General features: G+C 45.6%; 1 protein-coding gene across 1 annotated transcript in view; it reads right to left on the bottom strand.

The window, feature by feature from the left end:
- Window positions 1-16,351: 16,351 nt before the first annotated feature.
- Window positions 16,352-25,501, bottom strand: part of PGBD5 (piggyBac transposable element derived 5) — a 73,381-nt gene continuing 64,231 nt past the window's right edge. Inside the window, exon 7 of the mRNA XM_042796032.1 lies at window positions 16,352-24,110. Coding sequence (XP_042651966.1) covers window positions 23,915-24,110 — 196 coding nt within the window. The 3' untranslated portion in view covers window positions 16,352-23,914. The remainder of the gene's footprint in view (window positions 24,111-25,501) is intronic.

The following is a 25,501-nucleotide window of genomic DNA, read 5'->3' on the forward strand; positions in this document are numbered from 1 at the left end:
TCCAGCAGCAGCTCGGTTGGTTGGGGTGCCTGTCCTCATTTCCTCCTGTTGTCTTTCTGCTGTCTATTGTGCAGGGTACTAACTCAGATGTCTGTGGTGAGCTTGAAGCTAGATCTTAAATACTCGGTATTTAAAACAAAAAAAAAAAACCACACTTTTTTTTTTTTTTAAGGTGCTTTTGGGAGTAAATACTACACAGGTCTAGTTTAGAGAGCTTGCAAATGAACTTGCACATTTGGGAAGGGAGCAGATCCTCCATGGTAGGTGATGGACAGCTGTGAAAGTGTGAGATTCTCCTACTGCTGTAAGAGTAAGTAGGGCTGCAGCCAGGGCACAGTGCTCAGTTACAGCATCACCTTGGCAGAGGTGGTACAACAGACAGTACAGTGCTCGCTGTGGCAGGTAGATGGGAAGCGAGAGAATGAATAAAATAAAAAAAAATCTCATCTGTGGTGTTTCATCCAGCTTCAGAGACTCCTCAAGTCAGTTTTTGGGGCACAACCTTCTTTTCCACTCTGTGGCATACAGGACTATGATCTTTGCTTCTGGTCTAGGAAATTCAGCTTTACAGTTAGCTCCAAGGACATGATCAGGTAGCCTAACCTACAGAAGCATTTATAGGAAAGACTTAAACCCTTTTACTCTTTTAATTGTACTGACATGAAGATTTTTTTACCTATGAGGCTGTAGGAAAGGATAGTTCTTGAATGCAAACTTACTCTCCCTGTGTACCAGAAGTCAGTGACTAGTTGGTACCTTTCAAAAAGTCTAAATCAAGCAAATACATCTTTAATATTAATGGTTGGCAAAAATTAAAAGTCTGTCAAACTGCAGTAAACTAAAGGAACGAGCCTGCATTTGCAGATTATATCTTGAGATCTTGAATGAGGATTCTCCATCTTAAATGCCCTTTGATACCTGTGCACTGATGGGTAATATTAAAAGATAATTAAAACCGGTTTCTGGCAGTAGAAGCTTTTAATCTAATCCGGTGTTAAATGTAAAGTCTGTCTCATGTCTCAGCTGGACAGGGGAGAAAAAATATAACAAAAGGCTCGTGGGTCGAGATAAGGACAGGAAAAATCTCTCACCGATTACCAGCATGGGCAAAAGAGACTCAGCTTGGGGAAATTAGCTTAATTTATTACCAATAAAATCAGAGAGACGAGACAATGAGAAATAAAACCAATTCTCAAAACCCCTTCCCACACCCCTCCCTTCTTCCAGGGCTTCTCTACCTCCTCTCCTCCGCGGCACAGGGGGATGTGGGTTGTGGTCAGATTCATCACCCTTTGTCTCTGCTGCTCCTTCCTCCTCAGGGGAGGACTCCTCACACCCTTCCCCTGCTCCAGCGTGGGGTCCCTCCCACAAGAGACAGTCCTCCAGGAACTTCTCCAGCGTGAATCCTTCCCACAGGCTGCAGCTCTTCACAAACTGCTCCACCGTGGGTCCCTCCCATGGGGTGCAGTCCTTCAGAAACAGACTGCTCCAGCGTGGGTCCCCCACAGGGTCACAAGTCCTGCCAGCAAACCTGCTCCAGCGTGGGCTTCCCACAGGGTCACAGCCTCCTTTGGGCACCCACCTGCTCTGGCGTGGGGTCCTCCCGGGGCTGCAGGTGGGGATCTGTTCCACCATGGACCTCCACGGGCTGCAGGGGCACAGCCTGCCTCACCGTGGGCTTCCCCACGGGCTGCAGGGGAATCTCTGCTCCTGCCCCTGGAGCAGCTCCTGCCCCTCCTTCACTGACCTTGGGGTCTGCAGAGTTGTTGCTCCCATTCTCACTCCTCTCTCCGCTGCAGGTTAACCCAGCTAGTTTCCACTGTTTTAAATATGTTCTCCCAGAGGTGCTACCACTGTGACTGATGGGCTCGGCCTTGGCCAGCGGTGGATCCGTCTTGGAGCTGGCTGGCACTGGCTCCATCGGACACAGGAGAAGCTTCTGGCAGAAGCCACCCCCGTAATCCCTACCAAAGCCTTGGCACAAAAGCCCAAAACATTGGGAGAGTTTCAAAGGCTGTAATCTACCTGAGGTAAGGACTGTTGTCTTTTTTAAAGTGGGTCCTATAGAGCATTCTCCAGTTCACGTCTGGGGTGTCATTGCCATAACCTTAGTTATTTTAAAATGTTATATTTTTGTATACAAAAATATATTTTTGCCTTACTTAAATCTATACTAAATGTAGATGCTCTATAAAATTTACGAATTTATGTGGTCCTGAGTTGCACGCATGCATCACCTGTGTCCTCATTCAGCCTAAAATACAATGAATAATTTCATAGCAATAACTTGTTATAGAACACTCTAGCAAGAAGCTTGTTCCTGTACAGAATGATTTCAGATGAATAGAAACCACTGAAAAAAAAATAGTCTAGAATAATAAGCCATGATTACCAAATGAGCACAAATGTCAGGGTTGCATCTTTTGTCAGACTGCACGTTTTATTTACAGCTTAACATCCAGAAGCTATTTTAAGATCTGCTAGTAATCAAGCTTAAAAATTTGGAATAAAGTCAGTCCACAGATGTTCTCGCTGCACAGCCCTCCAAGAGATTGTCTGAATGGGTGCAAAATACCCTTTTAATTTGATGTGATTTCTTGCAGCACGTTGTTGCTCTGTATGCAGGAAGAGGGACCTGTTTGATTTTAAGTCCCTATTTCTACCCAGCAGATGATTTTAATCCAAGGATTTTTTTATTTTTATTTTATTTTATTAAAAAGTATCTGGAAGTATCAAATAGCTATATTTTCTGCCATACCTGTATTAATTAAACCTCAACTTTGGCAATCTGGGCACTGTAGTAAAAAGAGTGTTAGAAAATTACTACCAACAGGCTGTTGTTTTCTGGTTTCATGGTGAACACCACTTCTGCAAAACACTTTTTTCTTAACTTTTATGCCACCTTTCTTCCTGTCCAGCAGGTTGTTTTTTCAGTGGAAGAAAGATGGATTCCTGGGTGGCAGCTCCGTGTTCAGCTGAGCCAGCCTATTTGTTGCTTGCCAAGAGGGAGAGGGAGAGGTGTGCTGATCCTGCCTGTCCTCCCACGTGCTTGCATTGGTGCCCATTCCGTGAGACAATTAAGTGAATAAAGCACCAGGACATCATCAACTTTATTTTGTTCTGTCTATCTTGCAGAGTTGAGTTGGCCTTTAGAAGGGTCTGGAGAGCTGGAGTTGGCACAAAGTGGCAGGGTTTCATAACTAGAAGCAGGCGAGGAGGAAAGATGTTGAACTCCCCCCTGCACTCCCCAGCACCAGCGAAACACAAAAGCAGCTTGCCCGTCCTGTGGAGCTGGGGGATTCAGCATCTGCTCAAGGTATTGCTCCTCCCTGCTCATCACTGTGAGATCTTTAGGTACAGTTTTGTCACCATCCTGTGCTGGTGTGTGAGGTAGCAGCAGTTAAAAGGAGCATTAGGAATGCCTCATGGTGTGCCAGCGTGGGATGTAAGGAAAGTTGGCCAAAAAAAACCCAACCCAAAAACATGGAAGGAGCGTTGTTATCTTCAGTAGCTGAAAGCCATTCAAGCTTGGCTTAACTAGATCGTAAAATCAAACCTCTTGTCTTTATGAGAGAGCATGAACTGGGAAATGTTCTGTTTTGCTTTTCAGTTGAGATGCCTTCAATATGAATAATAATAATAATTATTACTTATACCAAAAAAGTCTTATTACTATATGGTGAGTTGACCTTGGCTGGACACGAGGTGCCCACCAAAGCTGCTCTATCGCCCCCCCTCCTTGGATGGACATGAGAGAGAAAGCGTAGCAAAAGGCTCATGGGTCAAGATAAGGACGGGAAAAATCACTCACCAATTACCATCACAGAAGAAACACTTGACTTGGGGAAAAATTAATTTATTACCAATAAAATCAGAGAGATGAGAGAATGAGAAATAAAACCAAATCTTAAAACACCTTCCCCCACCCCTCCCTTCTTCCTGGGCTTAACTTCACTCCCCATTTCCCTACCTCCTCCCCTCCAAAAGCACAGGGAACAGGGATGGGGGGTCATGGTCAGTCCCTCACACACTGTCTCTTTCTCTCCTTCCTCCTCAGGGGAGGACTCCTCACACCCTTCCCCTGCTCCAGCGTGGGGTCCCTCCCACAAGAGACAGTCCTCCAGGAACTTCTCCAGCGTGAATCCTTCCCACAGGCTGCAGCTCTTCACAAACTGCTCCACCGTGGGTCCCTCCCATGGGGTGCAGTCCTTCAGAAACAGACTGCTCCAGCGTGGGTCCCCCACAGGGTCACAAGTCCTGCCAGCAAACCTGCTCCAGCGTGGGCTTCCCACAGGGTCACAGCCTCCTTTGGGCACCCACCTGCTCTGGCGTGGGGTCCTCCCGGGGCTGCAGGTGGGGATCTGTTCCACCATGGACCTCCACGGGCTGCAGGGGCACAGCCTGCCTCACCGTGGGCTTCCCCACGGGCTGCAGGGGAATCTCTGCTCCTGCCCCTGGAGCAGCTCCTGCCCCTCCTTCACTGACCTTGGGGTCTGCAGAGTTGTTGCTCTTACATATTCTCACCCTCTCTCTGACTACAGTTGCTGTTGCGCAGCTTTTTTTCCCCTTCTTAAATATGTTCTCCCAGAGGTGCTACCACTGTGACTGATGGGCTTGGCCTCGGCTGGTGGTGGGTCAGTGTTGGAGCTGGCTGGCACTGGCTCTGTTGGACATCAGGGAAGCTTCTGGCAGCTTCTCACAGAAGCCACCACTCTAGTCCTCCCCACTATGAAAACCTTGCTGTGCAAACCCAATACATACTGATGTCTGAGTTTTTAGCCAGAAGTACCTGTAGTGGCAAGAAAGGAGAAAGAGGGAGTGAAAGAAAAAGGTTTTAAGTTGCATCAAGGTCTTGGTTTCAACAGCAAGATAATGTTTGATAGGGACTTTTGTGCTTGGAAGGGACATAACGCTTTGGTTTAGATGATCTTGAGAAAGAAGATGCTCTGTCTTGCATGCCATTTGTCTTTTGTGCAATATGGTGCAAACCATACTGGTGTTAGGCTCTCTGCCAGCTGGCTTCAGAATTGTGTGAAGATGTTGCTTTTACTTTTCCTATTGAACGAGTTATTTGAGAGATGGTGGCATCTTTAGGTCACTGATGAGGGTCAGAGCTTCTGTCATAGTAGGAGCTACAAAAGAAGATGACACATCTTACTGGTATCTTGATGTCTGGTAGAAAAGATGAAAAAAAAGTGAAGTGGGAAAAAGAGGTGCAAAATGAGAGGGTGTGAGGAAGCAGCTGCAGAGGTGCAGCTTGGAATGCTATGTCAAAGTCAGTAAATTCATAGTTTAAGGTAAAATGAGATCTAGTCATCCTGTGCTCTACAGTATAAGCTGTAACATCTTTGACAGTGACCTGTGCCACCTCCTCAGATTCCGTTTGGTTGTGACCTTGCACGAGAGCATTCAGCTCAGATGTAAAAGACTGGATACAGTTTTCAAAAGTGTTTAGGACAGTTTTTTAAAAACAAAATTTAGGCAGTTAAACATCTTGGGAAACTGGTGAATTTCAGAATTAGGAAATCTTATTCTTCAGCTGATCTAATTATCTTCTTGTCAGCTATTCCAAGTTTGTTTTAATGTGTAATTGGTTCCAGGCTGAATGTCTAGATTTGACTCCCACCCATTTTGCCTGTTAATTAAGTTTTATTCCTCAAAATATCCTTCTTTGTATCAGAGCTTCTGCAGTCTGATTCTGTCATCTCTTAACTTTTCCCCTCACATACTGAGCCTCTTAAGCTAGCTGAGAAGCAGGTTTTTCAGACCATCCGTCGCTACAGCTGCTCCCTGAGCTGTCCTCAAGGCAGATGGAGGGCTGGTGAGGAATGAAGGTACTCCTCTCAACTCCAGTAAAAATAGGACGAGCCCCTTACGGCTGTTACTTGTGTTAAGATTCCCACTGATGCTTACCACTCATGTTGTACTTTGGGCTTTGCAATAAAGACAGGCAGCTTTTAGACAGTGCTTTGAGACCGATCCTGAGGGGTGGGACATCTTCCTTGGCTTCCAGCAAATCCAGCATAGCATGGTAATCAGTGTTGGGCCTGTACGTGGTAAGACAGTGTGTGTGGGATTTTTGATGAAAGCAATAGTTAAAACACTGCTAGATGCCCATGAGCAGTAATTGCAGGCTGCTGATCTGAACTGATACTCTTGAGGGTCTCTCGGTTTGCTCAGGGAACATAACAAAAATTGCTTGTCCATCTGGGATCTCTGACCTGTTGTGGTTCCCATTTTTCAGAACAGGATTATGTGCTGGAATAGATCAAAGTATTCACACAGTGCGCTGGTAAATCTTGGGAAACATGGGGAAAATGGAATAAGGGAGGCAGACATAGCTCAATTACAAGCTGAGTGGCACAGAGTGGATGCTGTGGCCTACTTTTTTTCCCTGTTAATTTGAAGTCCTTTATTAGCAAGGAGCACAAATTGTCTTGCTCCATCTGATTTGAACTGGAAAGGCAGGGTGACTTTACAAGAAGTGGTTAGATCATGAACAGTAAGGAGAATATGGATAGGGAGTTAACCGTTGGTTGTTCTTTACAAACAGTGAATGCGAAGGCAGAAAAGGATGTTCTCAGGCACCAAGTTTAAGACAGAAGTACTTCACACTGTTGAAAATTACCCCATGAATCCGAAAGCCCTTTCAGTGAAGAAAAAGGCTGTAGAGCATGCACCAGGAAGAATCTCTAAGTCAGAGACTGATGGGAGCTTGGAGGGTTGGTGGAGGAAATAGCATTCAGTGTTAATCTCATTCCTTTGGTCTTTCCTTAAGCATTTGGTTAGTGGGTTACTTCACCCTTTGGTCAGTGCTGACTGACAGTTTCCAGCTGAAGTGTCCTGGGTAGCTCGTACCTGAGACTGGACAAGGAGGCAGCTGCCCAGAGCACGTTGGGGAACAGTGGGCCAGGTAAGCAACAGTGCATCGCCAGGAGCGTGCAAGGTGGCGTGCCAACGGAGCACACCCAGAAGTAATTACCAAGCAGCTGATATTAAATATGCTAGGTGGATAATACCATCTCGAGATCCTATTTCAAATTACCTTTCTTTGCTACAGCTTACTTACAAAGTGGTCTCCTTAAACTCTTTTGTAAAATGTGAAAAGATTTTTGGTTGATTTTGATATTATAAAGGCAAATGGCTGCAGAAAGTTTTTAAATTTCAGACTTTCATCTAGAAAGAGGAAATATGAAAAAATGATCCTAGGAAAGAACAGGAAATTAACTTTGTATTTTCTTGTGAATAGAAGAAGTCTAGTGCCTTCAGGGATCAAATTCCATATGCCATTTTAAGAATTTCCTTCCTATCCAAAGCTGCTACAGATACAAACCCCTAAGAATCAGCATTCTCAATAGCCTCTTAGGTGGAAGATGGTATCTTTGACATTCTGGTGTCTCTTCATTGCACAGTCCCAAAAGACAGTCTTTGAGAGCTTCTGAAGAAAACAAGTTTTTACAGACTTCTGAAAACATACCATGAGATTTTCCATTAGCCGGGATGCAATGATCTTTGTGCGTCATCTGAATTTAGACCTTTATTAGCAGTGCTTGGAGAAAGACTTGTACGAGCTTCTGAATATCCTCACCTGGCACAAAGGGGGTCCTAGTTCAAGACAGGGCAACCTGGGCCTCATTGCTTAGAGAAATAATGACAAAAAGGGGAAGTGGCTTTTGAAACCTGGGAACTTCTGGGCTGTGGGATTGGTGGGAACCAGCCCCACTGTTTTTGTTAGTGTCAGTACTATACTTTTGTGATCCGTTTCATATGGATGAAAACAATTTCTGGCAGTGAAGCTGGAGACATGTCCAGCCTGTGTGGAACAGAACTGAGCCTGGCAGGAGTGAGCAATGCCCTTGGCAGCAGAGTGCAGGCCACAGTTTGCTCTCACCTGGAGGGGTGTCCAATACACCTGGAACAGACTGCCCCAGGGGTGGAAACACAGTCCCACCAGTTGCCATGGACTGATCCACACTGCACTGGAACAGGGTGAAGCTCCGGAACACCTACAGTACATTGATGACATCATTGTATGGGGGAATACAGCAGAAGAAGTTTTTGAGAAGGGACAAAAAAATAGTTGAAATTCTTTTGAGAGCTGGCTTCGCCATAAAACGGGGTAAAGTCAAGGGCCCTGCACAGGAGATTCAGTTTTTAGGAATCAAATGGCAAGATGGACGTTGTCAGATTCCAATGGATGTGATTAATAAAATAATGGCTATGTCCCCACCAACTAGAAGAAAGGAAGCACAAGCTTTATTAGGTGTGGTAGGTTTCTGGAGAATGCATATTCCAAATTACAGTCAGATCGTAAGCCCTCTTTATCAAGTGACTCAGAAGAAAAACGTCTTTTTACGGGGCCCTGAGCAAAAGCAGGCTTTTGAACAAATTAAACAAGAAATAGTTCATGCTGTAGCCATTGGGCCACTTTGGGCAGGACATGATGTTAAAAATGTGCTCTACACTGCAGCCGGGGAGAATGGCCCTACCTGGAGTCTTTGGCAGAGAGCACCAGGGGAGACCCGGGGTCGACCCCTGGGATTCTGGAGTTGAGGATATAGAGGGTCTGAAGCCCATTATACTCCAACTGAAAAAGAGATACTGGCAGCATATGAAGGGGTCCGAGCTGCTTCAGAAGTGATTGGTGCAGAAGCACAGCTCTTCTTGGCACCCCGACTGCCGGTACTGGGCTGGATGTTCAAAGGGAAGGTCCCCTCAACACATCGTGCAACTGACGCTACGTGGAGTAAGTGGGTCGCGCTCATCACACAGCGGGCTCAAATAGGGAACGCCAACCGCCCAGGAATACTAGAAGTAATTACAAATTGGCCAGAGAACAAAGACTTTGAAATGTCACCAGAGGAAGAGGTGACCCGAGCTGAAGAGGCACTGCCATATAATGAGCTACCAGATAATGAGAAGCGATATGCCTTATTTACCGATGGGTCCTGTCGCATTGTAGGGAAACATCGGAAGTGGAAGGCTGCTGTGTGGAGCCCCACACGTCGGGTCGCAGAAGCTGTTGAAGGAGAAGGCGAATCCAGCCAATTTGCAGAGGTGAAAGCCATCCAGCTGGCCTTAAGTATCGCCGAGCAAGAAAAATGGCCAGTCCTTTATCTCTACACTGATTCATGGATGGTGGCAAATGCCCTGTGGGGGTGGCTGTGGCAGTGGAAACAGAGTGGCTGGCAGCGTAGAGGCAAACCCATCTGGGCTGCTGATTTGTGGCAAGATATTGCTGCTCGAATAGAGAACTTGGTTGTGAAAGTACACCACATAGATGCTCATATACCCAAAAATCGAGCAACAGAAGAACATGAAAACAATCACCAGGTGGACCAGGCTGCAAAGATTAAGGTGGCCCAAGTAGATCTGGACTGGCAGCATAAGGGTGAAAAATTTATGGCTCGTTGGGCCCATGACTCCTCGGGCCATCAAGGAAGAGACGCAACATATAGATGGGCTTGTGACCGAGGGGTGGACCTAACTATGGACATTATATCACAGGTTATCCATGAATGTGAGACGTGCTGCAATCAGGCAGGCCAAGCGCTTAAAACCTCTTTGGTATGGAGGGAGGTGGTTAAAGTATAGATACGGGGAGGCCTGGCAGATCGATTACATTACGTTCCCACAAACTCGGCATGGTAAATGTTATGTGCTCACAATGGTAGAAGCAACTACTGGATGGCTGGAAACATATGCTGTGCCCCATGCCACTGCTTGGAACACTATTCTGGGCCTTGAAAAACAAGTCCTGTGGCGGCATGGCACCCCAGATAGAATTGAGTCAGATAATGGTACTCATTTTCGAAATAATCTTATAAACACCTGGGCAAAAGAACATGGCATTGAGTGGATATATCATATCCCCTATCATGCCCTGGCCTCTGGGAAAATTGAGCGGTATAATGGGCTACTAAAGAGCATGCTGAGAGCAATGGGAGGCGGAACTTTTAAGCATTGGGACACACATTTAGCAAAGGCCACCTGGTTAGTCAATACTAGAGGATCTGCCAACCAGGCTGCCCCTGTGCAGTCAAACATTCTACGTACTGTAGATGGAGGTAGAGTTCTGGTAGTGCACCCTAAAAACATGCTGGGGAAGACCGTCTGGGTTATTCCTCCTTCAGGTAAAGGTAAGCCCATACGTGGAATTACCTTTGCCCAAGGACCCGGGTGCACTTGGTGGGTAATGCAGAAGGACAGGGATGTCCGATGTGTCCACAGAGGAAACACTTCTCTCTGCTTCTCTGCACAGCACAGTTATTTCTGTGCTCACCTATACATAGCAGCCCACTGCTTTTTTTATCCGGGGGAAGCGGCCTTGCCTTTCCCAGCAGACGAGCTCGGGTTTGCCCATCTTCCCCCACGGGGAGGGCTCGAGCCAAGCGTCCTGCTGGCAGCTCCGTTTTCTTTGGCGGTGCCCTGGAGCACAGGTTTCCTTAGGAGAGCCAGAGATGGCAGAAAGACAAGTTTCCTGCCATTTCCCTTGTTCCAGTTTCCTCCTTTTGACAGAACAGAATATGATTTTTTTTTTTTTTCCACGCAATTATTATGGGCTGCAAAGAACAGCTCTTAAATTAGCCCTGAGGAGGTGGAAAGGTAGCGGAAGCTCACTGCGGGGAGTTTGGTCTGATGCATGTAATAAGCACAAGCTCTACCTGATTCAACGGATGAACGTCGTATGCACAGCCCTCTCTTTAGTTTGTTTTTGTTGTTTTCATTAACTTTTGGCAGCCATGCTAAATACAACCCCGGTGTCTTTTTCCAATCGCTGCTGCAAAGTTACAGTGAAGCTCTTTGGCCATAGCTCGACTTGGGAGGCTCGGGTCCCTCTAGGGAGCATCCTGTGCAACTCAGGGCCCGTGCAAAGGTGCCAAAGATCCCAAACACCGCGTGATAGTGACGCTTTATCATCCTTTCCTAAAACACTCCTGCTGCTCCATCTTCTTCCCGCCGCTTTGAGCAGCTCAGAGACTTACAGACCTGCTGCTCTTGCCACTTCTTTGGGACGCTCGTGTACTCTTTGGCCAGAGATGCTCTCGCTGGGCATGTGCCAAAGCGAGCGCTTGCGGAGCGCTGCGGGGGGAGCCGGGAAGGGCCGAGCTGGGTCCTTCAGCCGTACCGTGCCCACGTGCACCCGCGTGGATAAGGGCCTGGCACGTGTGATACCGGTGCCTCCGAAGGCTGTCCCTCTGCGGGGGAGACCTCCTGGGGACTGCGGAGCAGTTGTGTGGTGCCAAACTGAGAGGATGCCCCTGGGCTGTCCCGTGGTGTCTGCTGGGGGTGAAAGCAGCCTGGAGCACCTAAATGATGGGGAGGGGAGGGAAGGCAGCACACAAACCCCTTCAGTGCCTTGCAGCATCGATGGGCAAAGCAGGATTTAGGTCACCTGCCCAGGGAGCAGTGTGCTCTCCTGAGCCCTCAGGTGCTGACAGAAGGGCAACTTTTGAACCAGACTGTGAATCGCCTAGACTCTGGATAAGATGTTATGCTTTATTTTCAATGAGGGACAATGACTTTGCAACTGCCCATCTTTAAGTAATATCTGTCTTAAGAAGATAGAGCTGCTCATGTCTTCCTGGGTGCTTCAGCCTTTGCATAAGGTCCTGAAGAACAGCAGCAACAACAAATCTCATCCGCTGCTGATTTTCATTAACCACATGAGAAACTGGGTTAAGCTACCTCAGGCAATAAAATCCTGCAAGCTCCTGCGAGGCTGTCATTGCTAGGGAGGCTCTGTCAGCTGGGAAAGGGCACTGCTCTCTCACAACAATGAACATAACTGTGTTATAAATAACTTATTGTTCAGAAAGAAACAGGAAGAGAAAAATTTTCACTCTTTCTGTTCTAGTTTTCTCCCTTTTGGGTAGCATCTAAGCAATTTGGTTATTTGCAGCACGAAAGCAGAGCCAGTCAGGGCCAGCAGCAGTAAATCCAAGGAGACAGCAGGTAGGGCAAGCACATGGAGAGGAGGAGAGGGCTGGTCTGGTGTATCTGGTGGCTAAACCTGACTCACAGGCACCAGGTTGGGTTCCAAGGTCTCCCTTGCTCAGAGGGTGCCTGGTCATCACTTGTGCTGGCTGCTCTACTGGAAAGTAATCGGAGAAACGTGCAGCCCAGTGCCTTGCAAGCTGTTCCTACAGCCTGGCTGACAACTGGTCTGCTGAACCAGCCTGCCTCTATAGATGTTTCCGTTGAAATTTGGTGGTGATGTTATTGGACAAATCCCACGAAACAGATCGTTCATATGGTCTGTGGGAACAAAAGTTCAGGAATCTTTTTTGCTTATTGCATGAGCAATAGAAAGCTGTTGCTGGCACTCACTGAGCCCACTCGAGTGTCTAGGCTTGCTGTGTGTGTACTTGCCCTGGGCCAGGGGGAAGGCAGGTATATTTTATGCAATGTAAAAGCAGCTTCTGAAATCACTGTAGTGCACAATGCCTTGAAATTGGCTGCTGTCATCCCAGGTAAGAGAGTGTTGCTGAATATGGATGATTTGTTTAAACTATCTAATGTCTGTTTATCGCACTGGCCAAGACCTCTGTAAGGAATGCAGATGTTTAAGCAGCTGGTCTGAGTCCTACTGAAGTACCTTTCAGATACATCAGAGATTCTCTACTCCAGGGTCACATGTACCGAGCTCCTGGCTGCAGTAACAAATTTTCTTCATTAAAAGTGCTAGTATCTCTCCTATTTTACTAAGTTTATTAAACCTGACTTGCAGTATTTAATAGCATTGATTTCTCAGTACGGCTGCAGAGTGTGGGTCGTCGTCTCTGGTCAGTTTAGTAAACACTTGACATTATCTGGTGTCTGAAAAGACAGAAAATGTGGAACTCTACAGTTGCACATTTGAAATTGCTTTTCTCAACAGAGCAGTGCTCTACCTATTCTATATTCATCATGGGACGGGAACAAAGAAAAAGGCCATTATTTGAACACAAAAATGTTATGCCAAGCTAGTTGTTGGGATGCCTCTCTTCCATCCAATCTGAGAAGTAGCTCTGTACAAGGTGGTCGTTCAGCACAGTAATGGAGAGGACTGAAAAAAGATGAATCAGAGAGGCAATGAGAAGAGGAACAGTATGCACAAACTGGAGGGAAGCTGACAGGTACAGAATTACATTTTTCTTCGCGAGTATTGGGTGGGGACTTTCTTCTGTGGCTGGGTGCAGACAGAGTTGCTTATGTTTGGAGAGTGGCTTTTTTCTGTCCAAATGTTTGAGATACATGTATGTGCATTAATTCATGTATTTGTCTATCTCCAACAGTTTTGGTGTTAAAAGGCTTTGGGATGCAGACAGACTAGTAGGCAATGAACCTTTCCAATACCTGAGAGTGATTTGCAGTTTATTCTGGCATGGCTGGTTGCAGAAGCTAATCTTACAGCAAATTAAATAAATGTTTCTCCCCTCCCCTTCTTTCCCTCACAACTTTCCTTTTTTGTACATTATTTGGCATCATTGTACCTGGCTGCTGGAAGCTTGACAAGATTCTCCTTTTTTTAAAAATTTTGGGTCTGTCCAGAAGAGATTAAAGTGGTTTGCTCTGCCATTTCTCCCAAGGGTATGAGGTAATGCTGCAATTTTAAATGCTGCCTTGTTGTTTTTCAGGACTCTGCATCTGGCAGAAGGAGTATCTAACTCTTAAGGTTAAAATCCAGCCCCGAGTGATGGAAATATGAAAAGGAGCATATTTGAGCTTGTTGCACCTTGGCGTGTTGACATCTCCATTGGTAGCAGCCGCCTCCGGGTCAGAGGCGAGGGCTGTGCTGCGGTGGGGGAGCCTGTCTGCTCAGGGGTTTATTCGCACCCAGGTTTGTAGATTGCAAATTCCCCATGAGCCTGAGAACCTGCTTTGCTGCTGCTTTGGCCTCTTGGATGATGGAAGGATTTCCAGTTCCCAGGGTAAAATCTGTAACAGAAAACAAATGTGGCAGAGAAGGGCAGAATAAAGGCCTGAACTGCATCTCAGTATTTCCTGTGATGTCGGTGCCAGTGTTCCTGGGGAATCCAGTCCAGGCCCTCACCTGGGGAAGTGGGAACAGTAGAATAGGGGGAGAGAGGTCTCTGGCTCCTCAATTCTCATCACCTTTTGTTTTCTTAAACTCTCGCTCCCAAAGGCAAAGCTGTGGCTGGCTGAGCATCTGCCCTGCGCGGTAATCAAAGGGAACTGGAGCACAGAAGGTCTCTGAAGAGAGCCGAGATGGCTTGGCTTTGTAGGGGGCTGATGAGATGCCATTCATTACCGTGTGTAAAGTACTTTTTTTATGTCTTGGATCAAGGTGCTTTAAGAGTGGCTGTGCTTTTAGTAATGGCTGGAGGTATCCTTCCCTGTAGTGTCAGTGACTTGGCACTTTTTTCTCTTTGCTCCTCTCTGGGGATGAAGGGGCAATAGGAACAGGATATTGGAAAACACTGCAAAATGGAACATTAAGTTTGGCTTAATTAAGAAAGACTACATTGCTGGAATTATTAATTGCAAATTCTCTTGAGAATAATTTCACAGGAGATTGAGTTACTGCAGGCCCTGGCCTGATCCGAATGGATGGCGTTGTTTTAAATGACAGAGCTGAGGTTATGCGTCTGTGTGTGTGTGTGTGTCGGTGTTAATCAGATCCTGGATTGCCTAATTTCAGAAATTAAATTCCTTGTTTTATTCAATTAGTGTGTTAAAGATGATTGGCAGTGCTTCTCGCGACGCCGATCACGTAGCCTGATTACACACAGCATTAGCTCTGGTCATGGCACACCCAGCGACCGGGGAGCGAAGCGCTGTGCTGCTGGGGGTGGCTCTCCAACCACGGCAGCGCACTCGGAGAAATTCTCATCTGGTTTCTGACACAGCTGAACATCTCGACTGCTGTGTGGCTGGTCTCGCTGCCAGGGCTTGTCACCATCTCCCTGGGTCCCCCCGGCCTCCAGGTGCCTCCAGAGCGATGTGAGGGGCCACATGCGGGCGCGGGTGCCGCATCTCGGGGGAGCCCGGCCACCAGCCCAGCGTGTGCTCGGGCCAGCCCAGCTCACCCTGGCGATGCGCCGGCGCGTTTCCAGCCTCGACGCTCGTTTGAGATGAGCCGGCCACCACTGTGTGCGCCAGGCAGGCGCTGTGGTTTGAGCGCTGCTTGATCTTGGACGCGATGTCTCAAAGTAGAAGCCTGTGGGTTCCTCTCTGGCTACTCAGCAGTGACTACTGTGGCGCAAAAAATAGAAGGCAAAGGAGAAAAGGAGCCTGTTTCTCGGAGGAGCTGATTGTGTGAAGGGCCCAGACTGCCTTTCATGCCAGCACATTAAGAGTTGTCAACTCAGCTACCTATATGTTGAAAAGACTTCCGAGAGCTTGGCTGTGTTGAACATGCAGAATCTCCTGCCCTCCCCTTTTTCGATAAGTGCTAAGCAAATTAAGAAAAAGTAATGTCCTAGAGACTGGGTCCATAGAGGTATTAAATAGGTCAAGGGGCTTGCTGCTGGTTGCTTCTGTTAATGTTTTATTTTCCCTGAAAATCTGCATTTTTCTTTGGGCAACTTAGTTGAAAACTAGATTTCTTCCCTTGGAAAACACAAGTTACTTACAAAGAAACACCACGTGCAAATTAGGTACAGCAGACAGCTGGCAGATCACAGCAAGAGGTCAGTGTTGAGCCACACCAGCACATACCTGGAGGATGCTCTGCAGCCTGGTCCCTGGCAGAGGGCTCTGCGGCCACTGGGGAATGAGGGACGCAGGCCCAAGGCATCGGGGACATCTTTATTATGGTTGTTGGCAAAGACCCACTGTAACCCCACTTACGTGTTCTCCTGAAAGGTTTCTGCTCCCTTTGTGGATTAAGGTTTAAACCAGGTCATAGTAACTTGCTGACTTAATGCTGTGGAACAGATGACGCGTGTCTGGTTTTGCCTGCAAATGCCGCTTTCTTGGCATGCAGGTTGTGGTTTTGGGGGTACCACTGGTGGTACAGACAAACCGCTCAAGGAAGACTCGGAGCGGCGAGGACAAAGGGCTGGTGCGGTTCAGCAGAGAAAGCTCCGAGAGCTGGGACAGCTGCCCCATCCTGGTGTCCATCCCTCCTGCCCCGAGGTGGCGGGGAAGCATCGCTTGTGAGTGTTGGGAGGGCAAGGCTAAAGCGGGATGCTGAAAGGCTTTTAAACTTGGCTCTTTCTAAAGAAAATGCCTTTGTGCTCAATGGCTGGATAAAGATGTCAGCCTTTTGTCCCTAATGGTCTCAGAGCGAGAACCTGTAATTTATCTAGCAGTATTTTCTCCATTTCCTTTCATCTACACAGCCAGAGGACTTCCAAACATATTCCCCACCTATTCCAGGAAAGAATGAGACAGAAAAGCAACCGGTAATATATCTGACTGTATTTCAAAGTTGTTGATTGTAAACAAACTTTGTTGAAGAAATAAAATCACATGACAAGATATCAGAGTGATACTATAAATCCATTTTGTTATTGTTGCCACACTTCACATTTTTGGAACTCAGAATTTAGCTCATGGCGTACAAAACTTGTAAAAATTTATTGCAAGCGTGCTTTTGTGTAGAACAAAACTGGTGTCACAAAAGTAGTAGTTCCCTGTCCCATGCAGAAACACAGTTGTGTATCTCTTACTGTGAGGAGGTCACACACCTGCATTTCCTGAAAGACTTGGCTGTTACAAAATTGCTCTGAGAAGTGGGTTTTTTTTTTAAAAAAAAAAAAAGTGAAAAAAAAAAAAAGTAACTGCAGTGTATGCTTTACCTCTGGAATCTACACTTTCAACAGAAATCTTCAGAATTATAAAGAATATGGAATTTGCAACAGAATCGCGGTCGCTGATGTTGTGAGCACAGCCCGCTGGAGTCGTCCTGAAAGCAGTCGGCCAGCTCAGGCCTGTCTTTGCACCTGGTACAGTCACTGCATTTGATGGAATGTAAGTTGCACATACTGAAAATAAATAACAAAACACAGAGGGGGAGATCCCTTTTCCAGAATCCCCGCTGTCCCCGTTCCTACCACGGCGCTTCCTCGGCCTGTCACGTCCGCGCTGAGCCGGCACACGGCAGCGCCCCGACTGCAAGGCCGGGGCGGCCTGGCCACAGCCTTCGACTCCTTCTGCCAGACACGGCCGATTAGCCTCATCTACACTGAATCAGATTAATCTCTGGCATAAATCTGAGTTTTGTTGTCTCTAATCTCACCCCAGACCACGGGGTGAAGTTATTTTTCATTCCAGTATTGAAATGCCAGGCAAAGATTTGGCTTACAACTAGAAGAAAAATCCAGGTTGCAAAAGTAAGTCTAAGACACCTGCACTTTGTTTTCCATCAAATGAGTAACCATTTCATAGAGAGGGGTGAATTTTTCAGCAGTCATGTTTTGCATACACATTGACACGGATTAATTGGAGAACAAGACCACAAAGTTACTCTGACATCAAGTGAGTTGGGGTTCTGGACAGATGAACCTAGTGTACTGGGCTTGGCTTTTTGGTTCCTAGGCTTTTTTTGGTAACTAGTGAAAATAGGACAAAATGCTCTGTTTGCAGTCCAGAGCATGCTCTAAATACTTGAAGAGTAAAAGCATTTGCCAGCTTCTTTGTTTTAGAAACAGAGTTGCCAGGTCTGGAAGCAAACTGTACGGGCCTGGCATCTTCCCTTCTCTAGTAAAACTTAGCAGACCAGCTTGACTATGAAGTCTGTCTATTCAAGGAGCTTAGATCCCAAATCTCTCATCTTTCCCCTCCTTGTTTATCCAATCGGGTCCTGCACGTCGTGGCTCTACAGGACGGTGTTACGGTCCTTTCCCACTAGGTTCTTCGTCCAGGTGCCCCACGCGTTCAAGGGCTGTTGCAGTTACAGCAAATGAGCACTGGTGATGCAGGGTGATGCTCTCATGGAAAAATATTTTTGCACTACACATTGTGTGGATCACCTTGACATCTAATACAAGCAATTATTACCTCAGAAGAGTGATACAAAAGGGATTTACCACTTAAGGCCTTTTTATGATACCTAACAGCTGTTCACCAGACCCATCAGAGGGGAAGGGTTTAAAGAAAACCAAAACACCAAAAAACTCCCCAGACCATGTTAAAGGCCCCTCTTTGACAGCGATCCAAAGCTGAGGAATGTTACAGCCATTCCGATGGGAGCAGTGATGCTGATACCTGTTTTGGGTCCATACAAACCTGACGGGCAGCACTAATGGGGCAAAGCAGGCAACACCTTCACAGTGATTGCAATCAGTATAGGCTTCTGAAACAATACCCTGTTTCAACTGAGACTTGCAAAATAGCAGAAAGGATCAGCAAAGTAATACTATAAACGTAAACTAACAGGCCAATTTTGTGTTCCTTCTTCCAGACTGACCAAGAACCTGCAGGATGACTTGGATGTGCTCTAAATCTAAGGAATGAGGGAAGCAAAGGAAAACATATGGCCAGAAAAGTCTCCAGGGCTAGATTTCTGCAGACACAAAGCCATCTCTCAAAAGAAGAGGAAGAGACCCTTTATGTACAAACCACAGATAGTCTCAACTGTTTCCCAACAGTGCGATGATGATACGGGGGCTCTTCCAGTTCCAGTTTACAATGCTTCTTCAAACAAAGGTAGGTTTGGGATGATGGTTACAAGAAGGAGTATCTATCAAGTAGCACTGGTGATAGGCTTGCATTTGAGCAGGTGATGATGTGATCTGTCTGTGCAAAATATCCTAATTAATGACTGGCCAAATATATACATGGTTTGAGCTTAGAAGATCCTTGCCTTTGTGAGACGTTGCTAACAGTCCTTTGACACTTCAGTGCTCTCAACCAGACTGAGATGAGCTCTTGTTTTACAAATAACTAATCTCACATCAGTCCTAGCAACAATAAAGTGCCATGGCAAACTCCACAACAGAGATGGATGGAAGACTTCATATTCCATCTAAGCCTCAGTGACTTTTCTCAAGTAAGTCTTAGTAATTATTTGTCTGAATTTCACACTGATTGCTAGACTACAGCAGACCTTCAGATTCTCCATTTATCTCCTCTAGGCAGGTTGGGCTGCTGTGTTCTACCCAGTTTTCTCTTACCTTCAGTGCAACTTGGTTTTGACTCATACTAGCTTATACGGAGTAAGGAACCTGTGCTGACAAAGTCCCTCGGCCCTTACTTCAGGGTGAAACGGTGTTCTGCATGGTTTCATTTCTAGTTTGGAAAAGTTCATTTGAACAAAACCCAAGCCGCTGAAAATGCAGAACATGGACTTAATCAGCAAGAGTGCAAACTCCACTTTACAGTTTCATCACCCCCTTACCTGTGCTGTGCCTTGGTATCTGATTAGGGAAGGGGAAGGGATTAAGGAAGCTCCTATTTGAGGAGCTAATGAGGTCTCATGAGTGCTAAGGTTCTTAAAGCACTTTGCAATCCTTGCATGGGAAGTAGCACAGATGTGCAGAATTATCAGCGCAGCATAATCCCCCTCTCATCACTAAAATCAGTTCTAGGACTAGGTGACTAAGACATGTGAGACTGAGATATGGGAGGCTCCTTCCACTACTTGCCATCTCAAGACAGTCTAGTAAATAAATGTTGGAAGGAAAAAAACCTCTTCACCCCCCCCCCAAAAAAGCCATAGAAGTTTAACTGGAGGTCAAGAATGGGAATGTTGTTTTGAGTTTGTCTTTAACATCAGTCTGGAAACAGCTATGTGAATTTTTCTCTAGGAATTTCTGAAGAAAACGAAGTTGTACCCATTAGGGACACTGAGACTTCTACAAAGTGGGATTCTCGGACTACCTTGTAAATGTAGAAAGGTTTGGGGCTAGAGAACAGAAATGGAAAATGGAGATGAGATTTCTTTAAATTGTGCCCTAGTGTCAAGTGCACAAACAGGCTGAAGTAAAAAGTGGCAGAGTTTCTGCAAGCCCTTGAAGCATTTTTCAACTGAGACAACAGCAGTGGAAACCATTTCATGGTGGCTTCTAAGCTCTAGTGAGTGCTGCACTGCTCACTGGGAAAAGCAATGTTTTCCAAGAATGGATCGTGGCACAACAGACATTTCTTTAAAGAAGTATTGTGCATAGAAGGTGGTCAGTATGTCTTACTGATGGCCTCAGTTCTCTGAAACAAAGTTTGCATACCATAAGTAAGTGATTTTCAGTTTTCAGAAGTATGTGTGAATGACATTTCAATTCATCAGGAGAGAAACAAGCCTTGCTGCTCCCTTGTCTACGCTTCAAACTTCCCCCACCACCCCCCCTCAAAAAATGTAGAGACATTCCTCTGTGACCCAGCTGGCATTGCCACTGCATTTTAGCTACCAGTGAGCTATAAGATCTCTTACCCAGATTGTCCCAAGGCTACAAAAAACTCCCCTGACACAACTCAAAGTTGCTATTATTTCACAAGCCATTGCACAATTAACACATACGGACACACTATGACTAGCATCCTTGTACTAATTTGAGAATAAACCCCCCCTTTTATTTTTTTCCCCTTTAACTAGGGAAAAGCTTTAACGTTACAAGCAGGTGGGGAACCAAATCTGCCAGTATGCAGTAAAGGAAACGCTACAGAAGCTGAGCTGTAGTTAACAAACTTCTGCCTTTTAAAAATGATTCAATTTCTTCCTTAATTACTTTGCCTCATTTGGAGTAACATAGAGAAAGTGCAAGATCCTTTTTCAACAAGGAGAAATCTTAACTTTCCCCAACCCTATCCACTCCCAGTCAATAGACGGAGAAGATGAGGTGGAATAATCATCTGTGGATACAGACTATGCTTTGGTAGCTTTTGTTTGTTGGCTTCCAGAAGCAAATTTCAGGCATTTTCTACATACAAATATATATAAATATTTTTGCTTGCTTATGGAATGTTTGTGCATGTTTAGGGCACCAGTTCAATATGATGAAGGATGGTTAAGGCTAAGAAAATGAAATTCATTGCAAAGCTATAATTTTGTCTTAATTTTTCTCCTTTACAAAGGAGACTAAAGCATCTTCCCTGTAATAGTCAGCCACTGTGTAATCCCCCAGCAACACCAATTCTAGGGAAAACTACTCAGGACCCAGTCCCTGAGGCAAAAAGCTAGGACCTCACAATTTTAGCTCAAGTAATCCACATAATTAACAGCATACGTTAGTGGAAAATTAAACATTCCAAGGCCTTGGACCTACTGTCACCTGAAAAAGAAAAGGCATTTTCTGTACAGGGTGGCCTAGACCTAAGCCTTTAAGCACACACAGTAATGTTACAACTGGCCAAAGATTCCAGCTCTATCTCAGGGAGCTACGACCTAGCTGGAGAGCGCTGTGCTTACTCCTCAGAAGTGCCAAGTGGCACCAAGGAGGTCATGCAAACCTCCCGATCTCTGCTGTGGGCATGTACACCTTGCCAATGCTCCAGCACTGCAGAGGAATGGAGGGAAGCTGGACTCCCAGCAGCTACTGTTCATTCAAGCTGTCCCATCACCAAAGTTCCAGCCAGACCTTTCCTTACTGCCCCGATTTTAACAACCATATAAATTTACAGGACATAATAAACTTGTAGCTACTCTTCCTGTTGCAACATAGTCTGGCATTGTCTGAAGCAGGGAGCAATAAGAACACCATTTGCCTTTAGGTACCTCTGTGGAATTCCCTAAAAAAAGGAAACTGTGGGCTTGTATTGCTGAACATTTGCTTTTCATGCCTCACACTAGCTCCTCTCCCACTCTGAATACTCACAAGGCTGACAAGAACCAGCTACAACACACACTCAGTCTGAAAAGGGGTGGTTTCAGTTTTCTGCAGGGCCAAGAAGTTTTGAACTCATCCTTGGGCCCCTGTGCAGCTTGGCATTGCCAAAGACTAGAGCCCTTCCACTTGGAAACCCACTGCTGTACATCACGCAGATAGCAGGCAGAGCAGGGCATGTAGGGCAGTCTCCAGGCTGGATTGGAAGCAGAGCCACCATGGAGTTGGCCATCCCCTTACTCTCCTTGCAACCAGGTGAGATCTGCCTCTAAGTCTACTCAAACAAACAACAACAACAAAAAAAAACCAGAACACTTTGGTGGAAATAGAAAGATGTCAGTGCAAGGATGCTCTTTGGGCTAGTCAGTAATTTACTAACCCCTGCTGGATTCTTCCTCTGTTATGACTTACGTGCTATGCGTTTGCACATCACATCATGATGAAATCTGGAGAGTTCTCAAATTCATGTTGGTTACCCTCTTTTGTCTCTTGCCAGATAGACACATATAACCTGGTGAGGTTTACACTAATAAAGAAACCAATCAATCAATCAATCACTCCATTCTTCTTGAATCAACACAAGTCATTATTTGGTAAAACTTTTCAGGCTTGGTGACCTAAAACCCTCTAAACAACATGGCCTCTGCCCCGTAAGTTAATGCAATTCTGTTTGTGTCCATCACTGCTAACCTTTAGAATACAGGTTTTTTGCTGATTCAGTTGTGGACTGAAATCGATAATGTGTAGAGGGCAGGGTAGGATTTCACCTCAGCACCAGTTCTCCCCTGTTTCAATCATAACTCTTTCTCTTGACATTGTTTTCCAAAGCTTCAGTGGCCTTCAGATTCTACCAGCACCGAAACGTGTAATTTCAGCCTTGGGCACCAGCACATGACGGTGCTCATCCTCCACAGTGTTACTCAGAACAGGAGAACTCTTTGGGCTTGCCCTGTTTTAGTGAGGTTTAAGGTCTGGTTGCAATTAGACTTTTTTTTTTTTTTTTTTTTTTGTAAAACACAATGCTATGTTATTTTGCTAAACATGTAATCTGCTTAATTACAACTACTGTGACAAGCCCTGAATTCTAACACAACAAAATCCTACAGAACACCCCACAGTGATAATGGGAAACACACTGCTATTAGTGACTTATTTTTTTTCCTGCCGACTGTGTGCCAAATGAAGTTCTAAAATGGACCAAAAGAGTCTTGACAGTTAAAAAAGGAAAAGAAATAAACTGTTGTTCCTAAAAACCTAACAGTCCATTACATTATATTTTTAAGCAACATTTAAGATACAGTTGAAATCAAGCAAAAATATAATTGTTATACTTTCATTTCTCACCTGTACACCGACCGTGGCAGTTAAGATGTGAGGCAGTATTACTTACTGGTTTACTCACTGTTAATACTTACAGTATTACTCACTGTTAGTGTATAAAATGTTTCATCCTGGTTAAAAAAGAAAATCAGTGTAATGTGTTTCCATTTTAAATTCACTAATGTATTTGGTTTCTCCTAATTTTGCTGTGTTCTAACTGGGGTCAAATTGCCTTACATTACATTAATAAAAACAAAGGAAAGAGAAAAAAAAAATAGACATAAAGTAAAAGTCTTAACCAGTCCTCAGTTCCTGGCTGCCTGCCTGTGAAGGTTTTGTTTGTCAACACGCTCGTTTCAGCGTTGGTGTATCTGGACTGCTTTGTTTAGCACGCTGGGGGGACAGCAGCGATGCCTTACAGGGCAGCCGGCGCGCTCAACCGCAGCCCATGGTGCAGACTTACGTTGCGTGTCCCAGAATTGAGTAACTCCAAGTAAGGTGTAGAGTTTTGTGTAACGCCCGCCTAGGACTGCTGAGCTGTGTCAGCTTAGGACAAGCTCCTAGCCCAAGAGGAACTTTGCAAGATGACCCTGTTCAACAAACGGTATTGAGATGACGACTAATTTAAGTCTCTTTCTGGTGTACAGATTCCCACAGGGCATTCACATATGCAATTTCGTGTCAGCTTTTCCAGTGGCACTTTCTGCAGGACATGTTTACATCCAGCTGCTACTAGAAACAGTTTCCACCTCTCTAGTGGCATCACTTGGCATTTTTGGGTAAGGACAGCACTGGTGGTGTCACAATTTCCTTGCTTTGCTGTTCCAGGTGTGGTATCTTCTTCCGCTTACCCTCCACCCCCTGCCTACGCCACCAAGAACAATGCATCAGTGGGAGGGTGAGGTGTCTTCCAAGCCCAGAAGCTCCTTTACAAGTCTTTCACCAAACTGTGCACGGCTATACCTTGTCACGTGGTAGGCCTCTGACATTTTGTAGAGGATGTAGGCATTGTTTATAGCGATGCTGATGGCAAACCAGAATACTTGTTGCCAGGTCTTGTTTGGTTTGTGAGAAATGAAGTACCTAAAAAGCCAAGAGAGAAAGGGGGGGGGGGGGGGTGGGGGGGGTAAAGCACTGTTCAGCCACACACTTGCAGCTGGAATGCAAGAAGTAATCCCAGACAAAGATTCCACAGTCCCATGACTTAATATATAGCGGAAGTATCACTGAAATTTTGTACAATGTATTTGACAGTCATTGACAGTTAAACTGCACAATTTTGGAGATTTCTAGTAGTGTCTAAAAGAACAGACTTCCTTGCTCTCAGGAGCAAAACCTCAGCAACACTCTCACCTCTGTACCACTCCAAGTAAGTAAGAGTACAGAAACAGGCTCCTCGAGCTTACCCATGACAAACATCCATGTGATGGCAGCTGTGGGTCTGAATCTCTTCAATTTGTAACCAAAAAAAAAGCCTCAGGCACATTACGTTATAGTTTAGGGAAGGCTGCTGATGCTTCTCTTGTTTATCCCTATCGCGTGCAAAGAATGATTGCTGCTGCTGTCAACACCAGGTGGGAGGATGTAGGGGTAGAGCCAGAGTGTGCAGTGCTGGTATGTGCAGCACCTCTCCACGAGGCAGAACTAGAAAGGACTGACATTCTTATATTTAGTTTCTGACTTATTCTAGGACCACCAGAATATTTGCTTTTGGGTCATAAGATTTCCCACTTTCCTACCTGCACTCTTTTTGTAACCATTTAAATCTACTACCTCAGCTCTTTTTCATACTGATTTCCTCAGACCAGATCCCAACATCAGTCTCCAGCAACCACCTCCTCCTCTTTCATCTCTTCTACTGAATTCTTGCTGCCTTGCCCAGACTGGCTTGGAGAATCCCTTCTGCTTTTTCTCACTCCTCAATTTTTAGTTCTTGAAATCTTCTGCACCTCATCACTATTCCCACAGCCAACCTGCACCACTGCTATACTTATTTGTTTCTACTTCTCCCTGCTACAGTAAGAGCTAACACTGAGGACCTCAACTGGAATTCAGGAGCCAGAAGATCTACATTCTGCTCTCCCAGATCATCTAGATGAGCTTTACATCCACAACTGAATGTCCTTTTCTTTTGACTCCAGGTGACGTAAATATCACCATGACAGATAACCACCTGAACACCATCTGCTGATAGGGGTGGAGAGCTGAGCTAGTTTGAGACACTTGTGGGGCTGGACGACCCATGCTGAATTCTGTATCTAGCCTTCAATTTGATGTGGACAAGAACATCAGCCTGCTGGCTCATCTTTCCCACACTTCTTAAAAGTTGTTTACAAGATGCTAAGAACAGAAGTCTCAATTTTTCTTGGACTGGTGGATGGGTAGGTAGAGCCAAAACAACACTAGCAATGCATCTCTTGCCCTTGTGCAGAGCCAGCTTCTGATCTTTGACTGAAACAGTTTTCCCAGAGATT

Source organism: Tyto alba, unplaced genomic scaffold (assembly GCF_018691265.1).
Source record: "Tyto alba isolate M040663 unplaced genomic scaffold, T.alba_DEE_v4.0 Super-Scaffold_22, whole genome shotgun sequence".
In the NCBI taxonomy this organism is placed as follows: domain Eukaryota; kingdom Metazoa; phylum Chordata; class Aves; order Strigiformes; family Tytonidae; genus Tyto; species Tyto alba.